Below are 23523 nucleotides of genomic sequence, written 5' to 3'. Positions count from 1 at the left end.
AGAAAGGCTAGAATCAATTTAGTCTCACTCTCTCTGATAGCCTTGGGGGCCATATGGGAGTACAAGTCAAGGAATGAAACATCATGAGACTTTCCAATGCACCACAGATAGTATGATTGAGGGTGCTGCCAGACATTGGCCAGCAAAATTTAGCACACCTTGAAACTTCATTATTTAAGATGTCATATGATAGGTCCTCATAAAAAAGACAGAAGGAAAAATACAAAAAAAGATATTGTTTAAAAACCTACAAACTGGGTAACTTCAGACCAAGTCGTTGTACAGGTACAGAAAAAATGTCACTGGTACCTGTGATGTTTTTATGGGCCCACAAACACACTTCTTGTGATACCATGAAGATCCGCACCTGACAACTTACAGTGCTACCTAGCGTCAGTAATCCACAATAGCTGTAGAAAGATTTTCAAATCCAGACTAACATCAGTGAAGAAGGTTCTTTTAAGGAATATGCAAGACAGAGTTATCAATCAAGCTTTCAGAATAACAGTAGCAGTGACAAAAAGCATCTACATAATAAAGAGAAAAATCTAGATTTGCGCCTTACCAGTCATGTGAGAATCTGCACCACACGAGTCAAAACCTTCTGTAACCCTACCAGGAACCCTGGAAACATGGTTGTGAGACTGCAAAGTAAGATATTGAGAAAACAGAGCTTTTACTATAAAGGGCATTTATGAGGCAAATACAGAAGATGCAAAAGCTATGCCTCCATAGGGATAAGATAGATTTGTTGTTTTAGCGAATGTAAGTACAGGAGGGGTTTTCATATGAATTTGGGTGAACAACAGAAGACTTACATGTGAAGTGGACAGCTGAAGACCACAGTACCACCCTTAGAATTGTGACAGGACACAAACTGCTTCCAGCCCCATTGTTCCTCTGTGTAACACTTGGAGCTTCTGGAGGGACTACTACCCACTTCTGTGTAGAACAGACACCAGACTACTTAGTCGTGTAACAATGTTCTGCACATCCTCTCTCACCAGTCAGTGATGCAATTTTGAATTCCCCATGCTTACGCATGAAGTGTGAGTTGGGGGGCAGACCTTGCAACTCAATCAATTACCATGTAGTTCGCTAGAAGCTGCATGATAATTGATCATCCTTTTTAGACACCATGTTTTCAGTCATACTGGCATGTATGCATGCGACCTGCTGATGTCAGGGAGGAAGACAATGCCCGTGCAGCTGTTCTTCCAGGATCGCTGATAGGGAGGAGAAGGAGGCTCCATTCTGTACATATAGATGGGGAGATTGGATGATGGAGAAAGGGATCTAGGGAAGTGTGCATGGCATGCAGGGAAGAGGTCAAATACATTATGAATTTGTGCCTTCTATTTAGTATATGTGCAAGTATGTATGCCTGTCCTTGAACATATTTACGCCTGTCCATGTGTACAAAGGTGCATATGTGCGTATGCTAATTTTGCTAACTTCTAGCATTTGGTGACTACTTCACTGTAATAACTGTAGACTGTAATCCTTCTGCCTACTTGAAGCAGCCATCTCTGGCATCTGGTAGGAGCAACCTCCTTGCATTTGGTGGCACCCACCATAGTCATCTGTAAAACTATGGACATTTTAGGCATTATGAAGGCCGTGGCTTCATTGTGGTCTCACCATGCACTAACGGGAACCTGACATAACATGGACCTTTTTGAATATTGCGGGAATGCTACACATAAAGTGGGTGACAAATCTTGATCTTTGGTTTAATTACCTTGGAATACAAAAATCGAAGGATAAATTAATCAGACTACAAAAACATTTTAACAAAAAATCTAAGAGGCTACTAAGGTGTAAAGGAAATTTAACAAATATTAAAATACATAACTATAAGTGAGTACTAAAGGGAAATGGTAACAAAGGATGATCTATCTCAAATAGGAAGTATTAACTTTAAAAGGAGAAGTCTTATTTAAGGGAATGATGTTAGAGGAGTACAGTGTAAAACAAAAATGCAAAAAATATTAAATGAATACACAATTATTTCGTGTTACGAGCGAATGTGAAAAATGATAATGTGTAATGGAAACGATTTAGTATAGACGTATCATCCTTAATTCATTAAAAAAAAAAAGATTTATTTAGGATTTTTTTATTTGAAATCCCTGAGAATTTTTTTAATTGAATTGAAAATCAACGTGAAATCATCCTGGAATTAACACATAGAATCATAAAATGATGCTCCTTGGCATGCTGAGGGAATATTTGGCATTATTTTGTCCATTTCAGGTTTAGCAGTGGCATAACTCAACCCTTATATAACCTACCACCGCCGTATATTGCACACTAATGGTTTTAACCTATCTGGCATTTTAGTGACAATCTTTAGCATTTGGTGGCAGCACACAATGGGTATCCCAGGCATTCTGATTATGATAAATAGGTACATGAAGCAGATTCAATTCATTATGTGTACATTTAAATAACTTTTTTTGCCCCAAAAAACAGTCTTTCATTTTTAGTAAATTCACAAGTTTGCTCTTCAAATTCCATATTATAATTTTTATCAGATACCCAGATGGTATCTGATAAAAATTATAATATGGAATTTGAAGAGCAAACTTGTGAATTTACTAAAAATGAAAAGCTATTTTTTGGGGCAAAAAAGTTATTTAAATGTTTTTATTTGCAAGAATTCAGTTTTTTTCTCACAATGAAAAACTGTGACTTGGGACCATAAAGATATGCATTTTTCAGAAATTCTCAAGCTGATTTTTTGGGTATAAAATGATTAACACATTTAATGTTTTTCAGAATGATAATTCACACAGAGTTGGGGACACTTACTGATGAAGTTATTTTCTTGGTACCAGTGAGCTGCTATGGATCTTGAAAAGGCAGTTCATTACTTATATTGATAATGATTTTATTGCTATCTGAGGGCTCAGCATAAAATAGCAGTATGCCCATTTGAATATGTTTGCTGTCTGAACTAGTAAATTGTCTCTTATCTGAGTAGGAAACCTACTCTCGGAGTCTGTAAAATCTAACCCACCTGAAGTTTATACTGCTGTCTACTAAAAAATATTGTGAGATCTGTGTCACATTTCTGCTTGGCTCTTCTAAGTAGATTATCAATAATAAACATGTGAATATCCACTTGAAATGGAGGAAAGGTGAAAGGACAACAGGCTTCCCCTGGCCATGAGTAAAACTCAGATGCAATGCATGCCGGTGGGCTTATGTTTAGGTTAGAGGTCCAGGACTGTTCTTCCTAGTCCCTCATGGCAAAAGCTTTGGAAAAAGGTGGAGACCTAATTCTCAGAATTTAACACCAACTAAAGGTCAAATACCATGGCACCAGCTTCTGAAACTGAGTGCAAGCAGTACATATAGTTTGCTAACTAGATTCCTGAATGGTAAACCTACAGCCAGTGTTATGGATTTAGTGAGAAAAATTTAATGACTTGAATTGTCAGAGACTCCTCCACCATGGTTATGCTCCATTTCTCGCACAATAATGCAATGGTCACTACACTAGATTTTAGCGGCGAGTCAATTATTTGAGTTTTTAGCTGCCATTTTCAATCAGGGTGGAATGACTCCAAAAAAAATCTAGTCACAGAGGATGCCTTCTAACAACTAATGGATAAGAGTTCTTCGTCAAAAGTAGGCATTATCTGCTATAAAAAGAATGACTAATGCAAATTTTCCAAGCAAAAAGCAATATAGTTTAGCTACATTTAACCTGTGATTAGTCTGCATGGTCTAGTTTAGGGTGATATCAAACATTTTGACCTTATGTGAATTTTCTTTCCTCACGGCTGTCTGTGTATTCTAATCAATAAAATCTTTAATCTGTGTGTCACACTAGAGCTATCGATTCCGTAATTATTAATCTTAAGCAACTCTCAGACACTCACAAACACAAAGATTAAACTAGTGCTATTTATATTTGTTTTAGCAGGTTTACAACCCAACAATATAAAATTTCAGAGAAGCATATATGAAAGCATATATGAACTCAACTGTCTTTACAAATGTGGTGCAATACAAGAGGTGTACAGAAGTGCAACTCATAATTTTCAGGAAAAACAAAAGTACTTAAAAAGTGAACGCACATTTATGGGAGCACTTTTTCTTAATTGTGGCATATGAAACAAACAGTCCAGTCAAATTAAACGTATTCCATCATATTATGCAGACTATAGTTAATCAAGGTGGAGCCCATAAAGAAACATAAGAAATGCAAATTTTATGATGTCAGAAAGACTTTTCTCACTCACATCTGTCTGTTGTATTGAGTTGTACAGAACCCTTGCCTTCTCAGAATCCCTGAAGATGTTGTAATGTGTGGATTAGCAGCATTTTGAAAGTTGCAAGTATACTGCTGTGTTATTTAAAGCTTAACATTGGCTCTCAGCTTCCTCATAACATCTGATGCCATGCATTGGAACTTCAGAAATTTGTGGACCTCATATCGCCCTCAATATCGGCACACTACTTGGTTTCCTGCATATCAGAACCCTCTCTGAATGAAAAGATAGACGAGTGATGGGGAAGCAAGGTGTGACCAGCCAGTTTTCTGCCTTTGCCTTCTGTGCAGCTCAAAGTGCACACAAGGGGCATCCTCATGGTCCTAGTCCTCCCATTTCAATAGAGGATTGAAAACGATGGCTATCTTTATTAGTAGTTAGCTATGCTCCCCTCCAAGTTTGGGGTCACATGGTAACATGGAGAATATTGACCTTTAAGTACTCAATGAATAATCTTTACACTGCAAAGATGTCTAAATTCTTCGTAAGTAAAATTTGAATGCAATATTTGTTTGCTGGTATTGTTTTTTTTTATAAATGCTGTTCTGTTCCTGCCACGCTAGAACATGTGGCACAACTAAGAGGTGGTGGAAGGTAGAAGCGAGTAATAAAGCCATATACCTTTTGAAAAATGAGGGAACGTATATGAAATGTATACCAAGTTTATTTGAAACCTATTGCTTTTAGCTACATTTTAGGGAATTAGCTTGGTTTTAATACCATTTTATTACAGTGTCTTGGTGGGTGAAAATCACGTTTCTTTGACACCCCATGAAAGTAATGGAATATTTCATGAGTACCCTTCAAAACTGCATGTAAACCTATGGCTTCTAGTTTATTTGACAATAGTGTTGTAAAATGCACAATTTAGATCCCTTTCTTCAAAGTTTACGTTGGGGAGAAACCCCAAAGATGCATAAGAGAAGTCTGGTGCACCCGTTCTTGCTCTGTGTAACTTATTCTCACTACTTATACCCTAGAAACAGGAATGTGAAGTTCTGCTTAAACCCCAAAGACCAGTTTAGCAAGTAGCCCCCTTGCAGACACGTTAAGGGAAATTGAAATATAGAAAAAAAACTTGAGAAAGAGGAGTGCAACTACAGACAGTAAACAGTTTTGTGCACACCAGTCATGGGTCTACCCTCATAGAACAGTCCAGTTAAAACTGATAGGCCACAGTCCTTCTGATTGCCATGTATTACCTGCATTTGGTCAAGTTCGGCATCAATGGCATCCAACAAGAAATCGCAGTGATCCTTTGGCCACTGACCAGGTATCTGTGAATGGGTAGGCAGCGGTTCTGCCCCTAGACCTGAAAAGAATGCAACATAAACATATCAGATTGATTACTTCCAAAAAAGGGGACGAGATAGTCAGTAATCAGAGTATCTTTGATATGATCCCCTGTCCCTTATTCCACAACATATATACTTTAGGATATCCCCAGACCAGGGGCTTAAGGGACTATAGGGAGGTTTTTAGAATTCTCAAAGTTGATACCACAGCTTTGACAGTGTTCGCAACAGCAAGATTCCTCTTGTCTATGTGGTACTCCAGGTGTGCAATATTAAAAAATGCAAAATCATTGACTACTGCCCCTGGGATTGTATGTTGACTGTTGTGGGGAGCCTTTTCATTAATAATCTGTTCGGGGTGTCCCACCGTGAGTCTCATTGCATTGTATATTGAGCCAACGACATCTGTTCTATTTTTACCCTTCTTAACATTTGTATGACTTAGTGTCCCTTGAGGACTTTTAGCATTGTAAATTTTTCTATTTTACTTGTATATGTGTAAATATGTCTTTTTATGGTTTTTAACCGATAATAAAAGCTTTTTGACTGACTGACTGAAAAAGGGCAGATAAGATATAACATGATATATTCTTTTCTTTGCACACATATTCCTTTTATATCAAGTTAATTTCGGTATCAAACATTCCCCACTAAAAACATACACATACATACATGCCACACTTGCATACCAATATACAAGGATCGCTAATATCTCACATCAAATTGAAATCGATTTTTCATCATAACACAATTTGAGTGCATCCTCATTCTTATTTCAAATAAAAAGCATCTTTTCAGGATTACATTTAATTCTAACAAGACATAAATACATCTCACAGTGCAGAAGGCATTTTACCCATACAAATGCTGTATTTCACCTATTACTTTCTATGTTCTTTCTTCCAGTGCATTGTATGGGTGAGTGAGTGGTTCTGTGAGTAAGTATGTTAGTGGTTGTGTGGGTATGTTACTGGTTGTATGGGTATGTGAGTGGTTGTATGGGTCTGTGAGTGGCAGTATGGGTCTGTGAGTGGCAGTATGGGTCTGTGAGTGGAAGCTTGGGTCTGTGAGCGACTGTGTAAGTGGCTATATGGGTGAGTGAGCTCAGTGAGAGGCTGCATGGGTGAGTGAGTATGTCAGACACGGTCAAAGCAGAGGTTGATTTGACCATGTATGTACTTCAGCTTCCCACCAACTGAAACAGTCTCTACACTGCCAACCTCAAGATAACATTCTGATTAAGTCCTTTTGGCTTAATTATAAAAAGGCCCTTTGTGCCAGAAAAAAAGAGCTACAAGAGGCAGCATCGGACCAGCTGTCCATAGCTGTGGATACTGCAGACAAACTTTTCTGGGAAACAGTCAATTCATCCTTTTTAAAGAGGGACTCCTTCCCTAAAATGTTATCCCACGTTATGTGTGATGCCTGGGTAGCATATTTTACAGACAACTTTAACCCATCTGATGAGGAAGTGGGTGTATACAGAGCGAGATACAAAGTTATTGCCCCCCACACTACTGAACATTACGATTGAAGAAGTACTCCTGGCACTGAAGGGAGGCGCAAGGGGCAAAACCCCGGGTCCAGATGGGGTCCCAGTGGATATTTATAAAGCTGCTGTTGATTTGTGGGAACCAATGTTAACCAGGGTGTTTAACACAGGAGCGACAGATCGGACCCCCCCATTGTGGGGGATGTCTGTTATTATTATTGCTAAATTATTGGTACTTTTCCCTCAGATTGCCTTGGTATTCTCTATCATATGCAAAGGGCAAAAATAATAGTGGTCAAAGTAGTTCTGTCCACAGAGAGACAAATCGAGGAAACCGGTCAATAAAACTGTTTCTGCACTCCTCAGAGACCATAACATGGGCTCTATCCACAACAACTTGAGCTTTGACATTGAGGGTATATATAGAAGTGATGGAGTTTACTTCACAGAGAAAGGCAACAGGGTATTCCTCAACAGCTTGAAACACTGCATCTCTTCCAAAGGCTCTTCTCAGAGCCACCCTATTTCCCAAAGACTGATTCATTTTCTTTTTAAATACCTTTTTCCCCCCAAATTCGAGACTATGTCGTGAATACACAAAACAAAAGCAGACATTCAATAGACATTAACACATTTAAAATTCACAACTATATAAGTGTCTCTGTACATCTGACTGGGTGTGTTAGTGTATGAATAGGTCTGTGAGTGGGTATAAAAGTGTCTCAGTGGGTGTGTGTCTCTCTCAGTGGGTCTGTGAATGGGTAAGTAAGTGTCTAAGTGGGTTTGTGAGTATGCACATAAGTCTGAGTGGGTGTGCAAGTCTATAAATGGGTCTGTGAGTGGGTGTGAGAATTTCTGAGTGGGTGCGAGAGTCTGAATGGATCTGTGAGTGAGTGCATGAGTCTATGAGTTGGTCTGTGAGTGAGTGCATGAGTCTGAGTGGGTCTCTAAGTGGGTGCATGAATGTCTGAGTGGGTCTGTCAGTGGGTACATGAATGTCTGAGTGGGTATGTCAGTGGGTGCATGAGTCTCTGATTGGGTCTGTGAGTGGGTGCATGAGTCTCTGAGTGGGTCTGTGAGTGGGTGTTATCAGTCTCTGAGTGGGTGCGTGAATGTCTGGCTGAATCTCTGAGCAGGTGGTTTAATGTCTGAGAAGACCTGTGAGTGTGTGTGTGACTGGGTGCGTGGGTGTGTGAGTGTCGGAGTGAGTCTGACTGGGTGCATGAGTCTTTGAGTCGATCTGTGAGTGGGGGCTTTAGTGTCCGAGTGGGTCTGTGACTGTGTTCATGAGTCTCTTAGTGGGTCTGTGAGTAGGTGCATGAATGTCTGAGTTGGTGCATGATTCTCTGAGTGGGTCTGTGGGTCTGTGAGTGGGTGCATGAGTCTCCAAGTGGGTTTGTGACTGGGTCTATGAGCGGGTGCGTGAGTGTCTGACTGGATCTCCGAGTGGGTGCACGAATGTCTGAGTGGGTCTGTGAGTGAGTGCATGAGTGGATCTGTAAGAGTGCATGAATCTCTGAGTAGATCTATGAGAAGGTGCGTGAGTGGGTCTGTGAGAGTGATTTTTTTTTTTTAATTTGCAGCGATATTCGCGAATTCATCACAACGTTACATGGGAGCCATGCTGAGCATTGCGAACAATTCATGAATACCACACATGGGGGAAAAAAATATTGACGTATTTTACACATACGGGTTCTCTGAAACAACCATATACTGCACGCATGTGTATCCTGATCCACTATACCACTTTTCATATTTATTTTCAGCTCCGGGGACCGTGTCCCGTTACTTAAAATGGCAGCCACAACTTTCTACACAGATTGCGGCCAGCCAATCGCGGCATTCTTGTTGGCGCACGCATTCGCGATTCATTGCAAAATAATAGCAAATTATTTGCGCACATAGATATACAAATTTGAATTTTCTTTAATATCTCCAAAACTACTGAACGGATTTACACCAAATAATAAGGGCACATTCTTGACCAAAAGCTACCTTTCTGCTAATGTGGTGTAAATTCCATCCAGCGGTTTCGGGCTGTAGGCGGTTCTAAAATCTCTACGGGAATTAACATAGGAAAAGCACTTTTTTTGACACCCCCTCTTTTTTCTCGGCCCCCACTTGACTGATCACCTTGAAAATGACCATGCTTAACTAGAATGAGCTGCATACTTTTTGGGAATAATTTGTATAGATTCGTCAAAAGGAACCAAAGATATAGGAAAGTAAAAAAAACGATTTTCAAATGGAAACTAGGCCCTAACTATACCTATCTACTAACTATACCTATCTACCAGTAGGTAAAATATAATATATATATATATATATATATATATATATATATATATATATATATATATATATATATATATATATATATATATATATATATATATATATATATATATCCAAAATCAGTTTTACCCCACTTTGAAGAGCCTCCAGACAGGTAAGGTTACATCTTCGTTTTTATTGCAGGTTTACAGCGCTGGGAAGAAAAACAGAAGTCCTGTTTAAAAGTGAAAGCCTGACGCGTTTCGTGCTCGTGGAGCACTTCCTCAGAGGCTTATTTGACTCTGCGCCGAGCATGAATGTTCCTTTTAATCACTTGCACCTGCCATGATAAGCGTCAGCACCCCAGTGCTTGCTGGTGCATGGAGTCCAGTTTCATCACGCTGCAGTGCGCTGCTCGCACAGTGTCTAATTTCTTAAAAAATTGAACCACAGTGGGCCAGGAAATTGCTATCCTTTCTCCTGCGCTGTGAATGCCCTCCTGCAACACGACCTTTCTGCCAACATCACGCTGCTCTGCATTAGCTGCAGCATGACCACACTTGCTGCGTGGTGGGGCTCCTCACGACCGGGACCGGCCGTTACAACATCCAAAATCAGTTTTACCCCACTTTGAAGAGCCTCCAGACAGGTAAGGTTACATCTTCGTTTTTATTGCAGGTTTACAGCGCTGGGAAGAAAAACAGAAGTCCTGTTTAAAAGTGAAAGCCTGACGCGTTTCGTGCTCGTGGAGCACTTCCTCAGAGGCTTATTTGACTCTGCGCCGAGCATGAATGTTCCTTTTAATCACTTGCACCTGCCATGATAAGCGTCAGCACCCCAGTGCTTGCTGGTGCATGGAGTCCAGTTTCATCACGCTGCAGTGCGCTGCTCGCACAGTGTCTAATTTCTTAAAAAATTGAACCACAGTGGGCCAGGAAATTGCCATCCTTTCTCCTGCGCTGTGAATGCCCTCCTGCAACACGACCTTTCTGCCAACATCACGCTGCTCTGCATTAGCTGCAGCATGACCACACTTGCTGCGTGGTGGGGCTCCTCACGACCGGGACCGGCCGTTACAACATCCAAAATCAGTTTTACCCCACTTTGAAGAGCCTCCAGACAGGTAAGGTTACATCTTCGTTTTTATTGCAGGTTTACAGCGCTGGGAAGAAAAACAGAAGTCCTGTTTAAAAGTGAAAGCCTGACGCGTTTCGTGCTCGTGGATCACTTCCTCAGAGGCTTATTTGACTCTGCGCCGAGCATGAATGTTCCTTTTAATCACTTGCACCTGCCATGATAAGCGTCAGCACCCCAGTGCTTGCTGGTGCATGGAGTCCAGTTTCATCACGCTGCAGTGCGCTGCTCGCACAGTGTCTAATTTCTTAAAAAATTGAACCACAGTGGGCCAGGAAATTGCCATCCTTTCTCCTGCGCTGTGAATGCCCTCCTGCAACACAACCTTTCTGCCAACATCACGCTGCTCTGCATTAGCTGCAGCATGACCACACTTGCTGCGTGGTGGGGCTCCTCACGACCGGGACCGGCCGTTACAACATCCAAAATCAGTTTTACCCCACTTTGAAGAGCCTCCAGACAGGTAAGGTTACATCTTCGTTTTTATTGCAGGTTTACAGCGCTGGGAAGAAAAACAGAAGTCCTGTTTAAAAGTGAAAGCCTGACGCGTTTCGTGCTCGTGGAGCACTTCCTCAGAGGCTTATTTGACTCTGCGCCGAGCATGAATGTTCCTTTTAATCACTTGCACCTGCCATGATAAGCGTCAGCACCCCAGTGCTTGCTGGTGCATGGAGTCCAGTTTCATCACGCTGCAGTGCGCTGCTCGTACAGTGTCTAATTTCTTAAAAAATTGAACCACAGTGGGCCAGGAAATTGCCATCCTTTCTCCTGCGCTGTGAATGCCCTCCTGCAACACGACCTTTCTGCCAACATCACGCTGCTCTGCATTAGCTGCAGCATGACCACACTTGCTGCGTGGTGGGGCTCCTCACGACCGGGACCGGCCGTTACAACATCCAAAATCAGTTTTACCCCACTTTGAAGAGCCTCCAGACAGGTAAGGTTACATCTTCGTTTTTATTGCAGGTTTACAGCGCTGGGAAGAAAAACAGAAGTCCTGTTTAAAAGTGAAAGCCTGACGCGTTTCGTGCTCGTGGAGCACTTCCTCAGAGGCTTATTTGACTCTGCGCCGAGCATGAATGTTCCTTTTAATCACTTGCACCTGCCATGATAAGCGTCAGCACAACAGTGCTTGCTGGTGCATGGAGTCCAGTTTCATCACGCTGCAGTGCGCTGCTCGCACAGTGTCTAATTTCTTAAAAAATTGAACCACAGTGGGCCAGGAAATTGCCATCCTTTCTCCTGCGCTGTGAATGCCCTCCTGCAACACGACCTTTCCTGCCAACATCACGCTGCTCTGCATTAGCTGCAGCATGACCACACTTGCTGCGTGGTGGGGCTCCTCACGACCGGGACCGGCCGTTACAACATCCAAAATCAGTTTTACCCCACTTTGAAGAGCCTCCAGACAGGTAAGGTTACATCTTCGTTTTTATTGCAGGTTTACAGCGCTGGGAAGAAAAACAGAAGTCCTGTTTAAAAGTGAAAGCCTGACGCGTTTCGTGCTCGTGGAGCACTTCCTCAGAGGCTTATTTGACTCTGTGCCGAGCATGAATGTTCCTTTTAATCACTTGCACCTGCCATGATAAGCGTCAGCACCCCAGTGCTTGCTGGTGCATGGAGTCCAGTTTCATCACGCTGCAGTGCGCTGCTCGCACAGTGTCTAATTTCTTAAAAAATTGAACCACAGTGGGCCAGGAAATTGCCATCCTTTCTCCTGCGCTGTGAATGCCCTCCTGCAACACGACCTTTCTGCCAACATCACGCTGCTCTGCATTAGCTGCAGCATGACCACACTTGCTGCGTGGTGGGGCTCCTCACGACCGGGACCGGCCGTTACAACATCCAAAATCAGTTTTACCCCACTTTGAAGAGCCTCCAGACAGGTAAGGTTACATCTTCGTTTTTATTGCAGGTTTACAGCGCTGGGAAGAAAAACAGAAGTCCTGTTTAAAAGTGAAAGCCTGACGCGTTTCGTGCTCGTGGAGCACTTCCTCAGAGGCTTATTTGACTCTGCGCCGAGCATGAATGTTCCTTTTAATCACTTGCACCTGCCATGATAAGCGTCAGCACCCCAGTGCTTGCTGGTGCATGGAGTCCAGTTTCATCACGCTGCAGTGCGCTGCTCGCACAGTGTCTAATTTCTTAAAAAATTGAACCACAGTGGGCCAGGAAATTGCCATCCTTTCTCCTGCGCTGTGAATGCCCTCCTGCAACACGACCTTTCTGCCAACATCACGCTGCTCTGCATTAGCTGCAGCATGACCACACTTGCTGCGTGGTGGGGCTCCTCACGACCGGGACCGGCCGTTACAACATCCAAAATCAGTTTTACCCCACTTTGAAGAGCCTCCAGACAGGTAAGGTTACATCTTCGTTTTTATTGCAGGTTTACAGCGCTGGGAAGAAAAACAGAAGTCCTGTTTAAAAGTGAAAGCCTGACGCGTTTCGTGCTCGTGGAGCACTTCCTCAGAGGCTTATTTGACTCTGCGCCGAGCATGAATGTTCCTTTTAATCACTTGCACCTGCCATGATAAGCGTCAGCACCCCAGTGCTTGCTGGTGCATGGAGTCCAGTTTCATCACGCTGCAGTGCGCTGCTCGCACAGTGTCTAATTTCTTAAAAAATTGAACCACAGTGGGCCAGGAAATTGCCATCCTTTCTCCTGCGCTGTGAATGCCCTCCTGCAACACGACCTTTCTGCCAACATCACGCTGCTCTGCATTAGCTGCAGCATGACCACACTTGCTGCGTGGTGGGGCTCCTCACGACCGGGACCGGCCGTTACAACATCCAAAATCAGTTTTACCCCACTTTGAAGAGCCTCCAGACAGGTAAGGTTACATCTTCGTTTTTATTGCAGGTTTACAGCGCTGGGAAGAAAAACAGAAGTCCTGTTTAAAAGTGAAAGCCTGACGCGTTTCGTGCTCGTGGAGCACTTCCTCAGAGGCTTATTTGACTCTGCGCCGAGCATGAATGTTCCTTTTAATCACTTGCACCTGCCATGATAAGCGTCAGCACCCCAGTGCTTGCTGGTGCATGGAGTCCAGTTTCATCACGCTGCAGTGCGCTGCTCGCACAGTGTCTAATTTCTTAAAAAATTGAACCACAGTGGGCCAGGAAATTGCCATCCTTTCTCCTGCGCTGTGAATGCCCTCCTGCAACACGACCTTTCTGCCAACATCACGCTGCTCTGCATTAGCTGCAGCATGACCACACTTGCTGCGTGGTGGGGCTCCTCACGACCGGGACCGGCCGTTACAACATCCAAAATCAGTTTTACCCCACTTTGAAGAGCCTCCAGACAGGTAAGGTTACATCTTCGTTTTTATTGCAGGTTTACAGTGCTGGGAAGAAAAACAGAAGTCCTGTTTAAAAGTGAAAGCCTGACGCGTTTCGTGCTCGTGGAGCACTTCCTCAGAGGCTTATTTGACTCTGCGCCGAGCATGAATGTTCCTTTTAATCACTTGCACCTGCCATGATAAGCGTCAGCACCCCAGTGCTTGCTGGTGCATGGAGTCCAGTTTCATCACGCTGCAGTGCGCTGCTCGCACAGTGTCTAATTTCTTAAAAAATTGAACCACAGTGGGCCAGGAAATTGCCATCCTTTCTCCTGCGCTGTGAATGCCCTCCTGCAACACGACCTTTCTGCCAACATCACGCTGCTCTGCATTAGCTGCAGCATGACCACACTTGCTGCGTGGTGGGGCTCCTCATGACCGGGACCGGCCGTTACAACATCCAAAATCAGTTTTACCCCACTTTGAAGAGCCTCCAGACAGGTAAGGTTACATCTTCGTTTTTATTGCAGGTTTACAGCGCTGGGAAGAAAAACAGAAGTCCTGTTTAAAAGTGAAAGCCTGACGCGTTTCGTGCTCGTGGAGCACTTCCTCAGAGGCTTATTTGACTCTGCGCCGAGCATGAATGTTCCTTTTAATCACTTGCACCTGCCATGATAAGCGTCAGCACCCCAGTGCTTGCTGGTGCATGGAGTCCAGTTTCATCACGCTGCAGTGCGCTGCTCGCACAGTGTCTAATTTCTTAAAAAATTGAACCACAGTGGGCCAGGAAATTGCCATCCTTTCTCCTGCGCTGTGAATGCCCTCCTGCAACACGACCTTTCTGCCAACATCACGCTGCTCTGCATTAGCTGCAGCATGACCACACTTGCTGCGTGGTGGGGCTCCTCATGACCGGGACCGGCCGTTACAACATCCAAAATCAGTTTTACCCCACTTTGAAGAGCCTCCAGACAGGTAAGGTTACATCTTCGTTTTTATTGCAGGTTTACAGCGCTGGGAAGAAAAACAGAAGTCCTGTTTAAAAGTGAAAGCCTGACGCGTTTCGTGCTCGTGGAGCACTTCCTCAGAGGCTTATTTGACTCTGCGCCGAGCATGAATGTTCCTTTTAATCACTTGCACCTGCCATGATAAGCGTCAGCACCCCAGTGCTTGCTGGTGCATGGAGTCCAGTTTCATCACGCTGCAGTGCGCTGCTCGCACAGTGTCTAATTTCTTAAAAAATTGAACCACAGTGGGCCAGGAAATTGCCATCCTTTCTCCTGCGCTGTGAATGCCCTCCTGCAACACGACCTTTCTGCCAACATCACGCTGCTCTGCATTAGCTGCAGCATGACCACACTTGCTGCGTGGTGGGGCTCCTCACGACCGGGACCGGCCGTTACAACATCCAAAATCAGTTTTACCCCACTTTGAAGAGCCTCCAGCTTTATTTTCTAAGAAACTGCACCATTGAAAACTTGCTGGCAAGTACCTGAATAAAAAGAGTTCAAAAGTGAGTTTGTGTGTGGTCGCTCCCAAAAGGGTTCCTGCGCTTGTGATGGATTTATGACGGCCGCCCGGTCGTGGGAGTGACCTGCTGCGAAAGCGGAGCCAGCTCTTCAGTACTGAGGAGCTTTTGGACACGAACGTCTTGGGGCACTGCAGGGGTGCTCCTTGAACACTCTTTCAGCTACTTAAAAGCGGAGCAGGCTGACAATGCAGCAGTGCCTTTTACTGTGAATACTTTGCATCTATTTTACTGAAACATACCTCACCTGTATTAAAGGACTTCAAATCCCAGAAACGCCGCTGTATGCTTAACGCCCAGGAGGCGGGGACAAACTACTTGAGGAGAATGCTTCAGCTGCTGAATTGACTGTGCCACTGACGAAGAGAGCCTCCGCTCTCGAAATGCATTTGGCTGGCTTTATTTTCTAAGAAACTGCACCATTGAAAACTTGCTGGCAAGTACCTGAATAAAAAGAGTTCAAAAGTGAGTTTGTGTGTGGTCGCTCCCAAAAGGGTTCCTGCGCTTGTGATGGATATATATATATATATATATGTATATATATATATATATATATATATATATATATATATATATATATATATATATATATATATATATATATATATATATATATATATATATATATATATATATATATATATATATATATATAACAAGATTTAGAATTAGCACCCATCAATTAGAAATCTCATTGCAGTTTATTAAAGCATCAAATATCCGTGATGAGTAGTAGAAAAAGCAGGTCCAGATATTTCTTATTGTCGAAACAGTTGTTGTTTATTAATAAATATATTCAGACATTTAAAATCCAATTATCAAAATTATTCTTTTAGCCAACGCGTTTTGTCTCTGTCAAGACTTCTTCAGTGCTCAGAATTTTATATATGTTCGATCATATTCCACTAGCAAAAAGAGATTAGGTACACAAATAAATATAGTGCCGCCAAAGTCATCTGGGTGTGATTAACGTAGGAAACGATAACAAGAATAGGCCGGGTGACCAGCAACAATCGAAAACGTCCGTGCTTGAGGCTTATTTATGTACTAGCAGTAGTGTGTGAACTCGAGTTTCCCTACTTTATTTTTCCTTGCAATATTATATAGCGCGAACTCGACAACATGGCATGAGCACAATTTACATTATAGAAGAACACATTCATTTGTGGTAGGCACGGGGAGACAACGCAATTTGCCTGGAATCACAGGATGTTGAGCTGATGCCGAGATTCGAACGTAGCTCCACAGCTCTAAAGTTCGCAATTCTAGAACTTGTGGCGGGAGGTGTGTCTAAAAGTGTATGTCTGTGCTGGCCATCAATGAGAGAGACTTGTGCATTTTTCAAAAGGTTGGTGAAAAAATATGAGTATGTTGCTGGAGATGTGGGCCGCCGTGCCACCAATGTACTTACTGGGGGAGGGTAAACACCCATTATTCCACAACTTTCTTTCCGCATACCATCACTCGGCATACTTTCATTACGAAAGTACCATGACTCTGCAATGCCATTATAACGCATGGCATTACATTTTATATGCTTTTACCACGCATACATTTACAACAAAATTCGTTGCAAATGCATGATTGGTAAAACATTTTTTTTTAAATATTTGGATAAGGTAAGTATGGGTATAGGGGTATATGTTTTAGGGTACTGAGGTATATGTTTTGGGGTGTTTGGGTATTTTAAGGGTTCAGATATAGTTTTGAGTTATGGGGTATAGGGGTAGTTTTAGGGTTTAGGGATAGGTATGGGTTTTGAGGTACAGGGGTATTTTTAGGGTTCAGGGCTAGGTTTGGGTTTTGGGGTATAGGGGTATTTTTAGGGTTCAGGGGTAGGTTTGGGTTTTGGGGTACAGGGGTATTTTAAAGGTTCAGGGCTAGGTTTGGGTTTTGAGGTACAGGGGTATTTTTAGGGTTCAGGACTAGCTTTGGGTTTTGGTTTGCTGGGGTATTTTTAGGGTGATGGGGTAGGTTTGGGTTTTGGGGTACAGTGGTATTTTAAGGGTTCAGAGCTAGGTTTGGGTTTGGGGTACAGGGGTATTTTAGGGTTCAGGGGTAGGTTTGGGTTTTGGGGTACAGGGGTATTTTTAGGGTTCAAGGGTAGGTTTAGGTTTTGAGTTACATGGGTATTTATAGGGTTCAGGGCTAGGTTTTAGGGTACAGGGGTATTTTTAGGGTTTAGGGATAGGTTTGGTTTTGGGGTACAGGGTATATTTATCGGGTTAAGATGGGTTAGTGTTTAAGGGTGTTGCGGTATTTTAAGGAGTAAGGGTGGGTTATGATTATGGGGAGCAGGGGTATTTAAAGGGAGCAGGGTGGAATTCGTTTTTAGGATGTAAAGGGGAGCAATGACATATTGGGCACAACGCTCGCTTGTTTTTCCGTAATCCCGCGCCCCGCACACGCCCACACCCCAGCATACGCCCACAGCACACGATATGAGACATGGCATGAAGTGCGGAACATACCACACGCCCCCAGCGTTTGGCACGCCCCAGCACATGCCCACAGCACAACGCAGACACGCCCACAAGGGACTACTTTGCTGGCACGGTTCTTTTACCTTTTAAATGTATATGGTGGGCGTCTGCATAGCCTATGTCCTTCTGCTGCAACTGCCCTTTCCAACGCTGTATTGGGTGTTGTGATTGGTGCTGTGGTTTGTGAGATTACCCGCCTGAAAGGTTTGGGCTCTCTCTTTATTATATTAGTATGGATATAGACACACAGATATATATATATATATATATATATATAGTTTTTGATAACCTCTATTTCCCTGCAAGAAGATTATATTTTACAGTTAATTTTGTGACTTCCTAGTTTAGGAATATTATGTATACAGATAATATATCAAATTATAGATAGGTGACAGTGAATTATGGTGATGTTTTTTACTGAGTGACATCAAATTGATAAAAACAATGAAGCTAGAACTGTATACACAGTCATTCCGAACCCTGGGGTGAAAAACATACTGATAATTCACCTTTGCCTATCTGATCATTTTAAGCTATGTTTGGTTTCCTAATAGATCTTCCCCTGCTTTTAATTGCTATGCAGGGGCAGACGAGTAATGAGGAGCCATACACAAAATGGCCTCACCTCCCTGACCCAAATGTGAAAAATAAATACCTTAACCTGTCACCCTTAACCAGGCTCTACCACCTTCCGAGTTTTCCTATCGCCCTGTAGCCGTCCTTGCTGCTTTCGGTCAAGGCAGACAAGCGGCAGTGCACTGACAGGCTGTCAGAGAGTCCTGTCAGACTGGGCTGAAAGTATTTTATGACGCAGCAACAGTGAGTAATGAGTTTTGTTATGAACTTTTGCTATGTCATAGCGGCGAGTTATCGGATTTAGAAACTGCTGGAACCAATAAAGGCTGTAAATGAGAGCCATGCATTAACATCTATAATTTACAATTTTATTTTGTGTGGGAATGTTACAGGTAATATTTATCAGCAAAGATTACTTTTGGGACAAGAAAGTAATTCTGAAAGCAAGAGGTGAGAAATGTTCATGCTCCTTAGTTGTCCATATATATTCCATTTCTAACATGTGGAACAAACATTACCGGTAAGTGGGGAATTCATGCACTAAATGAACAAACGTCCAGCAAATTTACTTAAAGCATACTGGTATGATTTCGGACACAATAGTTAATATTCTATGGAATATATCTTGCTTTTTAGGGGGTAGTGGTACTATCAGATACACAGGACTTTGATGGGTTCCAGATTTGCCTTCTTGTATACCTGCCTCTTTACGGGCTTGTCTGAGGGTGAGATGGTCTGTGGACCACACGGTTCTAAATGGGTTGACGCTGCATTGATGATGTTTTCCTAATTTAGATAGGTACCAAAGCAGAACATATGAATGTATTCCCTTCCTAAACCAGAATGAGTTTAAAATGAGCTTCACACTAAGTTATAGCAAGACCCACATTCATTTTTAGATGTGGAGATATATGTAGACAAGAACAGGTTAATTAATAGCATGTTCCAGCAGGAGACTTCCTGTAATTCGACCCTGTATACTAAACGTTTGCACCCTAAATCTCAGGCCATTTCCTATGGGTAGAAGATATTGGCACGAAGAAACAGTAGTAATGTTCAAATTTTTGCTAAGAAAATACAAAATATGAATAGCAGATTCAGAGTTCAAGGGTATGACAGGAAACTGAAAGATGCAGAAAATAGAAAAGTCCAGACTTTAGACAGATAATCTACCCTGAATCCCCAAAAGAAAAAGAAAAGGGACAATTTTAATGCTAATGTCTGTATGTTTGTGACCTCACATGGGAGCAATATTAGTAAAATTAGAAAAATGTTAATGAAACATTCAACTTTATTGAAAGTTGATGAACTTACTAGTAAATGGGTCACTGCACAACCAAGACTAACATTGAAGAGGGAGAAGTTCATCAACGGCCTGATCAGCCCAAGGTATTCAAACCCTGACTGCTAACTGCAATTGACTACGACGAATAAAAAGGATTTCTTCAAATGTGGGGGTTGTAGTGTGTGTAAATATTTGGCCGATTGCATCAAGGTCATTCAATATAATACAAACTATGAATATAAAATGGTTAAATTCTTGAAATACAATACTAAATGTATTGTGAATATGTTACACTGTGCATGTAGTAAAGTGTATGTAGCACCTTTGGGCCATTAAAAGACAGGATAAATTAACAATTTAGGGCAATTTAACAAAGATTTCAGGTATCCCATAGCCCTACATCAAGAAAGATGTTTGGGGAGAGAAGCTCAATTTTCTTTCACATTTCATGGGATACAACAAATACTAGTAGATGATAGAGGTGGAAACAAGGAGCTTATGTTAAGAAGAGCAGATGCTCTCTGGATAATGAGGCTAGAGACAGTGAAAAGGGGCTCTCACTATCAATCACAAATCCAAGGTTTTCTAGGGATGTAGATCTGTGTTGAGTCTAACATTGTGTCACCTAAGTTAATGTTGTGTTAAAAGGAATATGGTTGTTTTATTATGTGTGATTATCTGTAAACTATCCTGACATTGTTAACAATACTAAGTGATTGCATTGTCAAACATAGATGCGGTTTGGATTTAATTTCTTTATCACTTGACATATTTGAATGATTACAAGATAGCTGCCATATTCACCCACATGTACGTAGGTTTTTACGGTTCTCATTTTCTTTCACTCACTGCACCTAATTTGAGATTGACAAATGCCAGTTTGCTTGTTATAGTGTACTAATTCATGGTGGGCACAAGTAACTTATGTCTGTCAAACATTTATCTTTTGGACATGGATAGGAATATCTTTCACCTAGCAGCTTTAGTATACCATTTTTGGGGCTTAATTTTCCCAGCATACTCAGCAAATTGGATTCACTACTAGTTAACTTCCATGATACACCTTTACCTGGGTACGGGCATGCGGTCCTTCATTTGTTTCGCTCACTGCTTTTCTATTATCAATGGGTAACATGGCACCACCAGAGAAAGGAGAGACTGTAGTAGCTGATAGACACACTATGGGTGTTAAATATGTCTGTCGAACATGTCTCTTGTGCATGGATTGGAATATCTTTTCCATAACATAGGTATTTGACACCGATATTGAAGGGTTATCTATAGATAATTCTAAGATGTAACACTTAAGGTAACCACCTGCTCCAGTTTGTCTTTTCACAATTACATACATGTGTTATTGAAAAATAAGGAGTTTTGTCTCCTACCGGTCCTATGAACTTAATAGCTGTCCACTGTCACTCGAAGTGAGTCGGCTAGCTATGATGGTTCTGCTTTTATTTCCCCATCCTATCTCACAGGTGTTAATAGGATGAGCTTCCAAAACTAATGATTTGCAAAACAGCTAGGTTACTGGTGGTCTATATATAGGACATAACATAAGGCCTATGGTTTCAGAGATAGGCACTTGCAGCTAATTGTTTAGTTTGGACTTTGAAATGTTAACTAAAATTAATTGGAAATGAGAATGCATACATAATACTAACTACATAAACCACATGATGAATATGCAAGTTTCCTTGGAAAAATCACGTCAATTTCACATTGCTCCTACCCACCTAGGTTATTTGTGATTTATTACGCATTATGAATTATTTTTATTTCAGTATTATCCTGGATAATTTTTTTGAATAATTGATACAAGGAAATGGAGTGATTTAAGTTGCATGGTGGTATTCACTTTTCTTTTTCTTTCAATACATTAATTAACCTGTGAAACTTATCACATAATTAAGTTGACCACGATAATGAGGAAAATATTGAGAAATAAGGGTTATACTGAAGGTGCTGCAATTATAATTCATTAAATTGACTCAAGTCTCTCCCCTTTCTTTAGTCGGGTCCAACTCAAAAATTAATTATATGATTAGGAATAACCTTTTATACTGATTAATGGTGTATTATTTCCGAAATCATCACTATTAGGTAAACACATATCCCTGATTCTTCAGGTTTCAATGTACACTTATCATAGTGATTAACTGAAAAGGACCTTTCTTGTTCTTGCACCTAAGCATGTATTCTACACTGGCGATGGAGTGGGTCCACCAATCACTGGGCACTGTTTCTTCAGTGCACCTCTTGCCTATTACTTTGGTCCAAGTAATCACCACTTTTGTTCTCTCGTAATCCCTTTCTCTCATTCAGCGACTGGAAGATCTCTCTAACAAGTGGAGTGACTGGTTTGTGAAACCATCTAGTGGAAATTCTGTATTAGACTGATTACCTAATATTTCGCTCTCTTCTAGCCCTGTAGAGCTCATTGTCCTATAAAAACAAGCATTGGCATAGCCAATAGGTCTCGCCTTTGGTGCCTTATAAGTGTTTAGCCAGAGATAGTGGCTTTGCCAATGTATTTAACATATGTTGGAGAGCAGTGTTGCTGCTGTACAGATTGTTGGAAAGTTTTATTAAAGTGTTAAGCATTTTTGTACCATATATATAACAAAGTACAACTGAACAACCCTATTAAACAAACATTTGCAATGCAATAGGTCTCGCATTATTAAAAGTTGGAGCTTTTGGCATTGTAAATGACACTGTTTTTTAATTACATTTATTGTTTGCAGTGGAGTGATAATTTGACATATATGCAATTACATCACTGCAGGAGACAATCGGAAGAGCACATATGGAAGAACTACCTGAATACTATATGCACGCTAAAATTGAGAGCATTATGTTACAAGCAGCTAGCTAGACAGGGTGCTGCAAAAGAGGCTTGATATGCAATAGTCAGCCAACTGAGAGCTCTTGCACTTAAAACACCAGGGCAACTGATGACCATGTGAGAAACAGCGGAAGCGGCCTTTCAGCGATGTTAGCATGTGCACCCATAGACATGAGACTTGTGTTACCCTTAGGAAGGGGGTTTGTCCTGGCAAATGTTTCCTGTAGTTCAGCTTAACCAAGGCCAACACAAAGAAACACTTCCAAGCTTAACCCAAGTGGTTATCTAAAAGTTAGTCACCATATGAATTCTGCATATAATGCAGCACAAATGGTTGACGCACTTATGGGACCGAATGACATGCAGATCACTTTGCTATTAAAGGTCATAGTTAGTGCATTATGGGGAAATACAAAATATATACTTATGCTGCATCTATAAAATAAACACAGCATTAGCAAAATAAAAAATTTGTATTGTCTTAATGACTGTATAAAGAATAGGAAATATATAAGTAGCAACACAAAGTCAGGCGGCAGGCTAACTCCTAAAACCTGTAGCTCAAACAATGACAAAGTTTTTGATGTAAAAATATATATTTTTTTAAAAATGTGAGTTTTATATAGCGCGAACTAGACCCGAGACATCGGGTATCAGAGCGCTTTACATGAGCACTTGTTTCGTTACAGGACACATTCATTTTGCTAGGCACGAGGAGATTAAGTGATTTGCCCAGAATCACAGATGTTGAGCGTTGTTGCCGAGACTCAAACCCGGATCCCCAGCTTCGAGGTCGACCCTCTAGCCGTAAGGCTACATCCTCTCTACAACATCTACAATTGATAAACAGTTGGCATGGGTATTAAAACAACTATGTCGCTGAGCCATTTAAGTCACTAACAATGTAAATAAACACCATATCTGAACTTTATTACATGCTGATTAAAGACAGCAGGAAAGAAACAAAATTGACACGTGGTTTAATTACGCACTGAGACTGCTATGTTACGATTATAATAGGGCAGTTAGTTAATAGATTTT

The 23523-nt window shown here is 41.6% G+C and overlaps 1 protein-coding gene across 1 annotated transcript in view; it reads right to left on the bottom strand.

The window, feature by feature from the left end:
* Positions 1–22075, bottom strand: part of LOC147679750 (uncharacterized) — a 427474-nt gene extending 405399 nt beyond the window's left edge. Inside the window, exons 1-3 of the mRNA XM_086942472.1 lie at positions 22039–22075; positions 5486–5595; positions 566–644 (exon numbers count right to left, since the gene is read on the bottom strand). Of these exons, the coding sequence (XP_086798598.1) occupies positions 566–644; positions 5486–5595; positions 22039–22075 (226 nt within the window). The remainder of the gene's footprint in view (positions 1–565; positions 645–5485; positions 5596–22038) is intronic.
* Positions 22076–23523: the final 1448 nt, after the last annotated feature.

The sequence above is a fragment of the Lissotriton vulgaris genome, chromosome 11 (assembly GCF_964263255.1).
Source record: "Lissotriton vulgaris chromosome 11, aLisVul1.2, whole genome shotgun sequence".
Classification (NCBI taxonomy): Eukaryota; Metazoa; Chordata; class Amphibia; order Caudata; family Salamandridae; genus Lissotriton; species Lissotriton vulgaris.
This window is presented reverse-complemented; position numbering and strand designations above follow the sequence as displayed.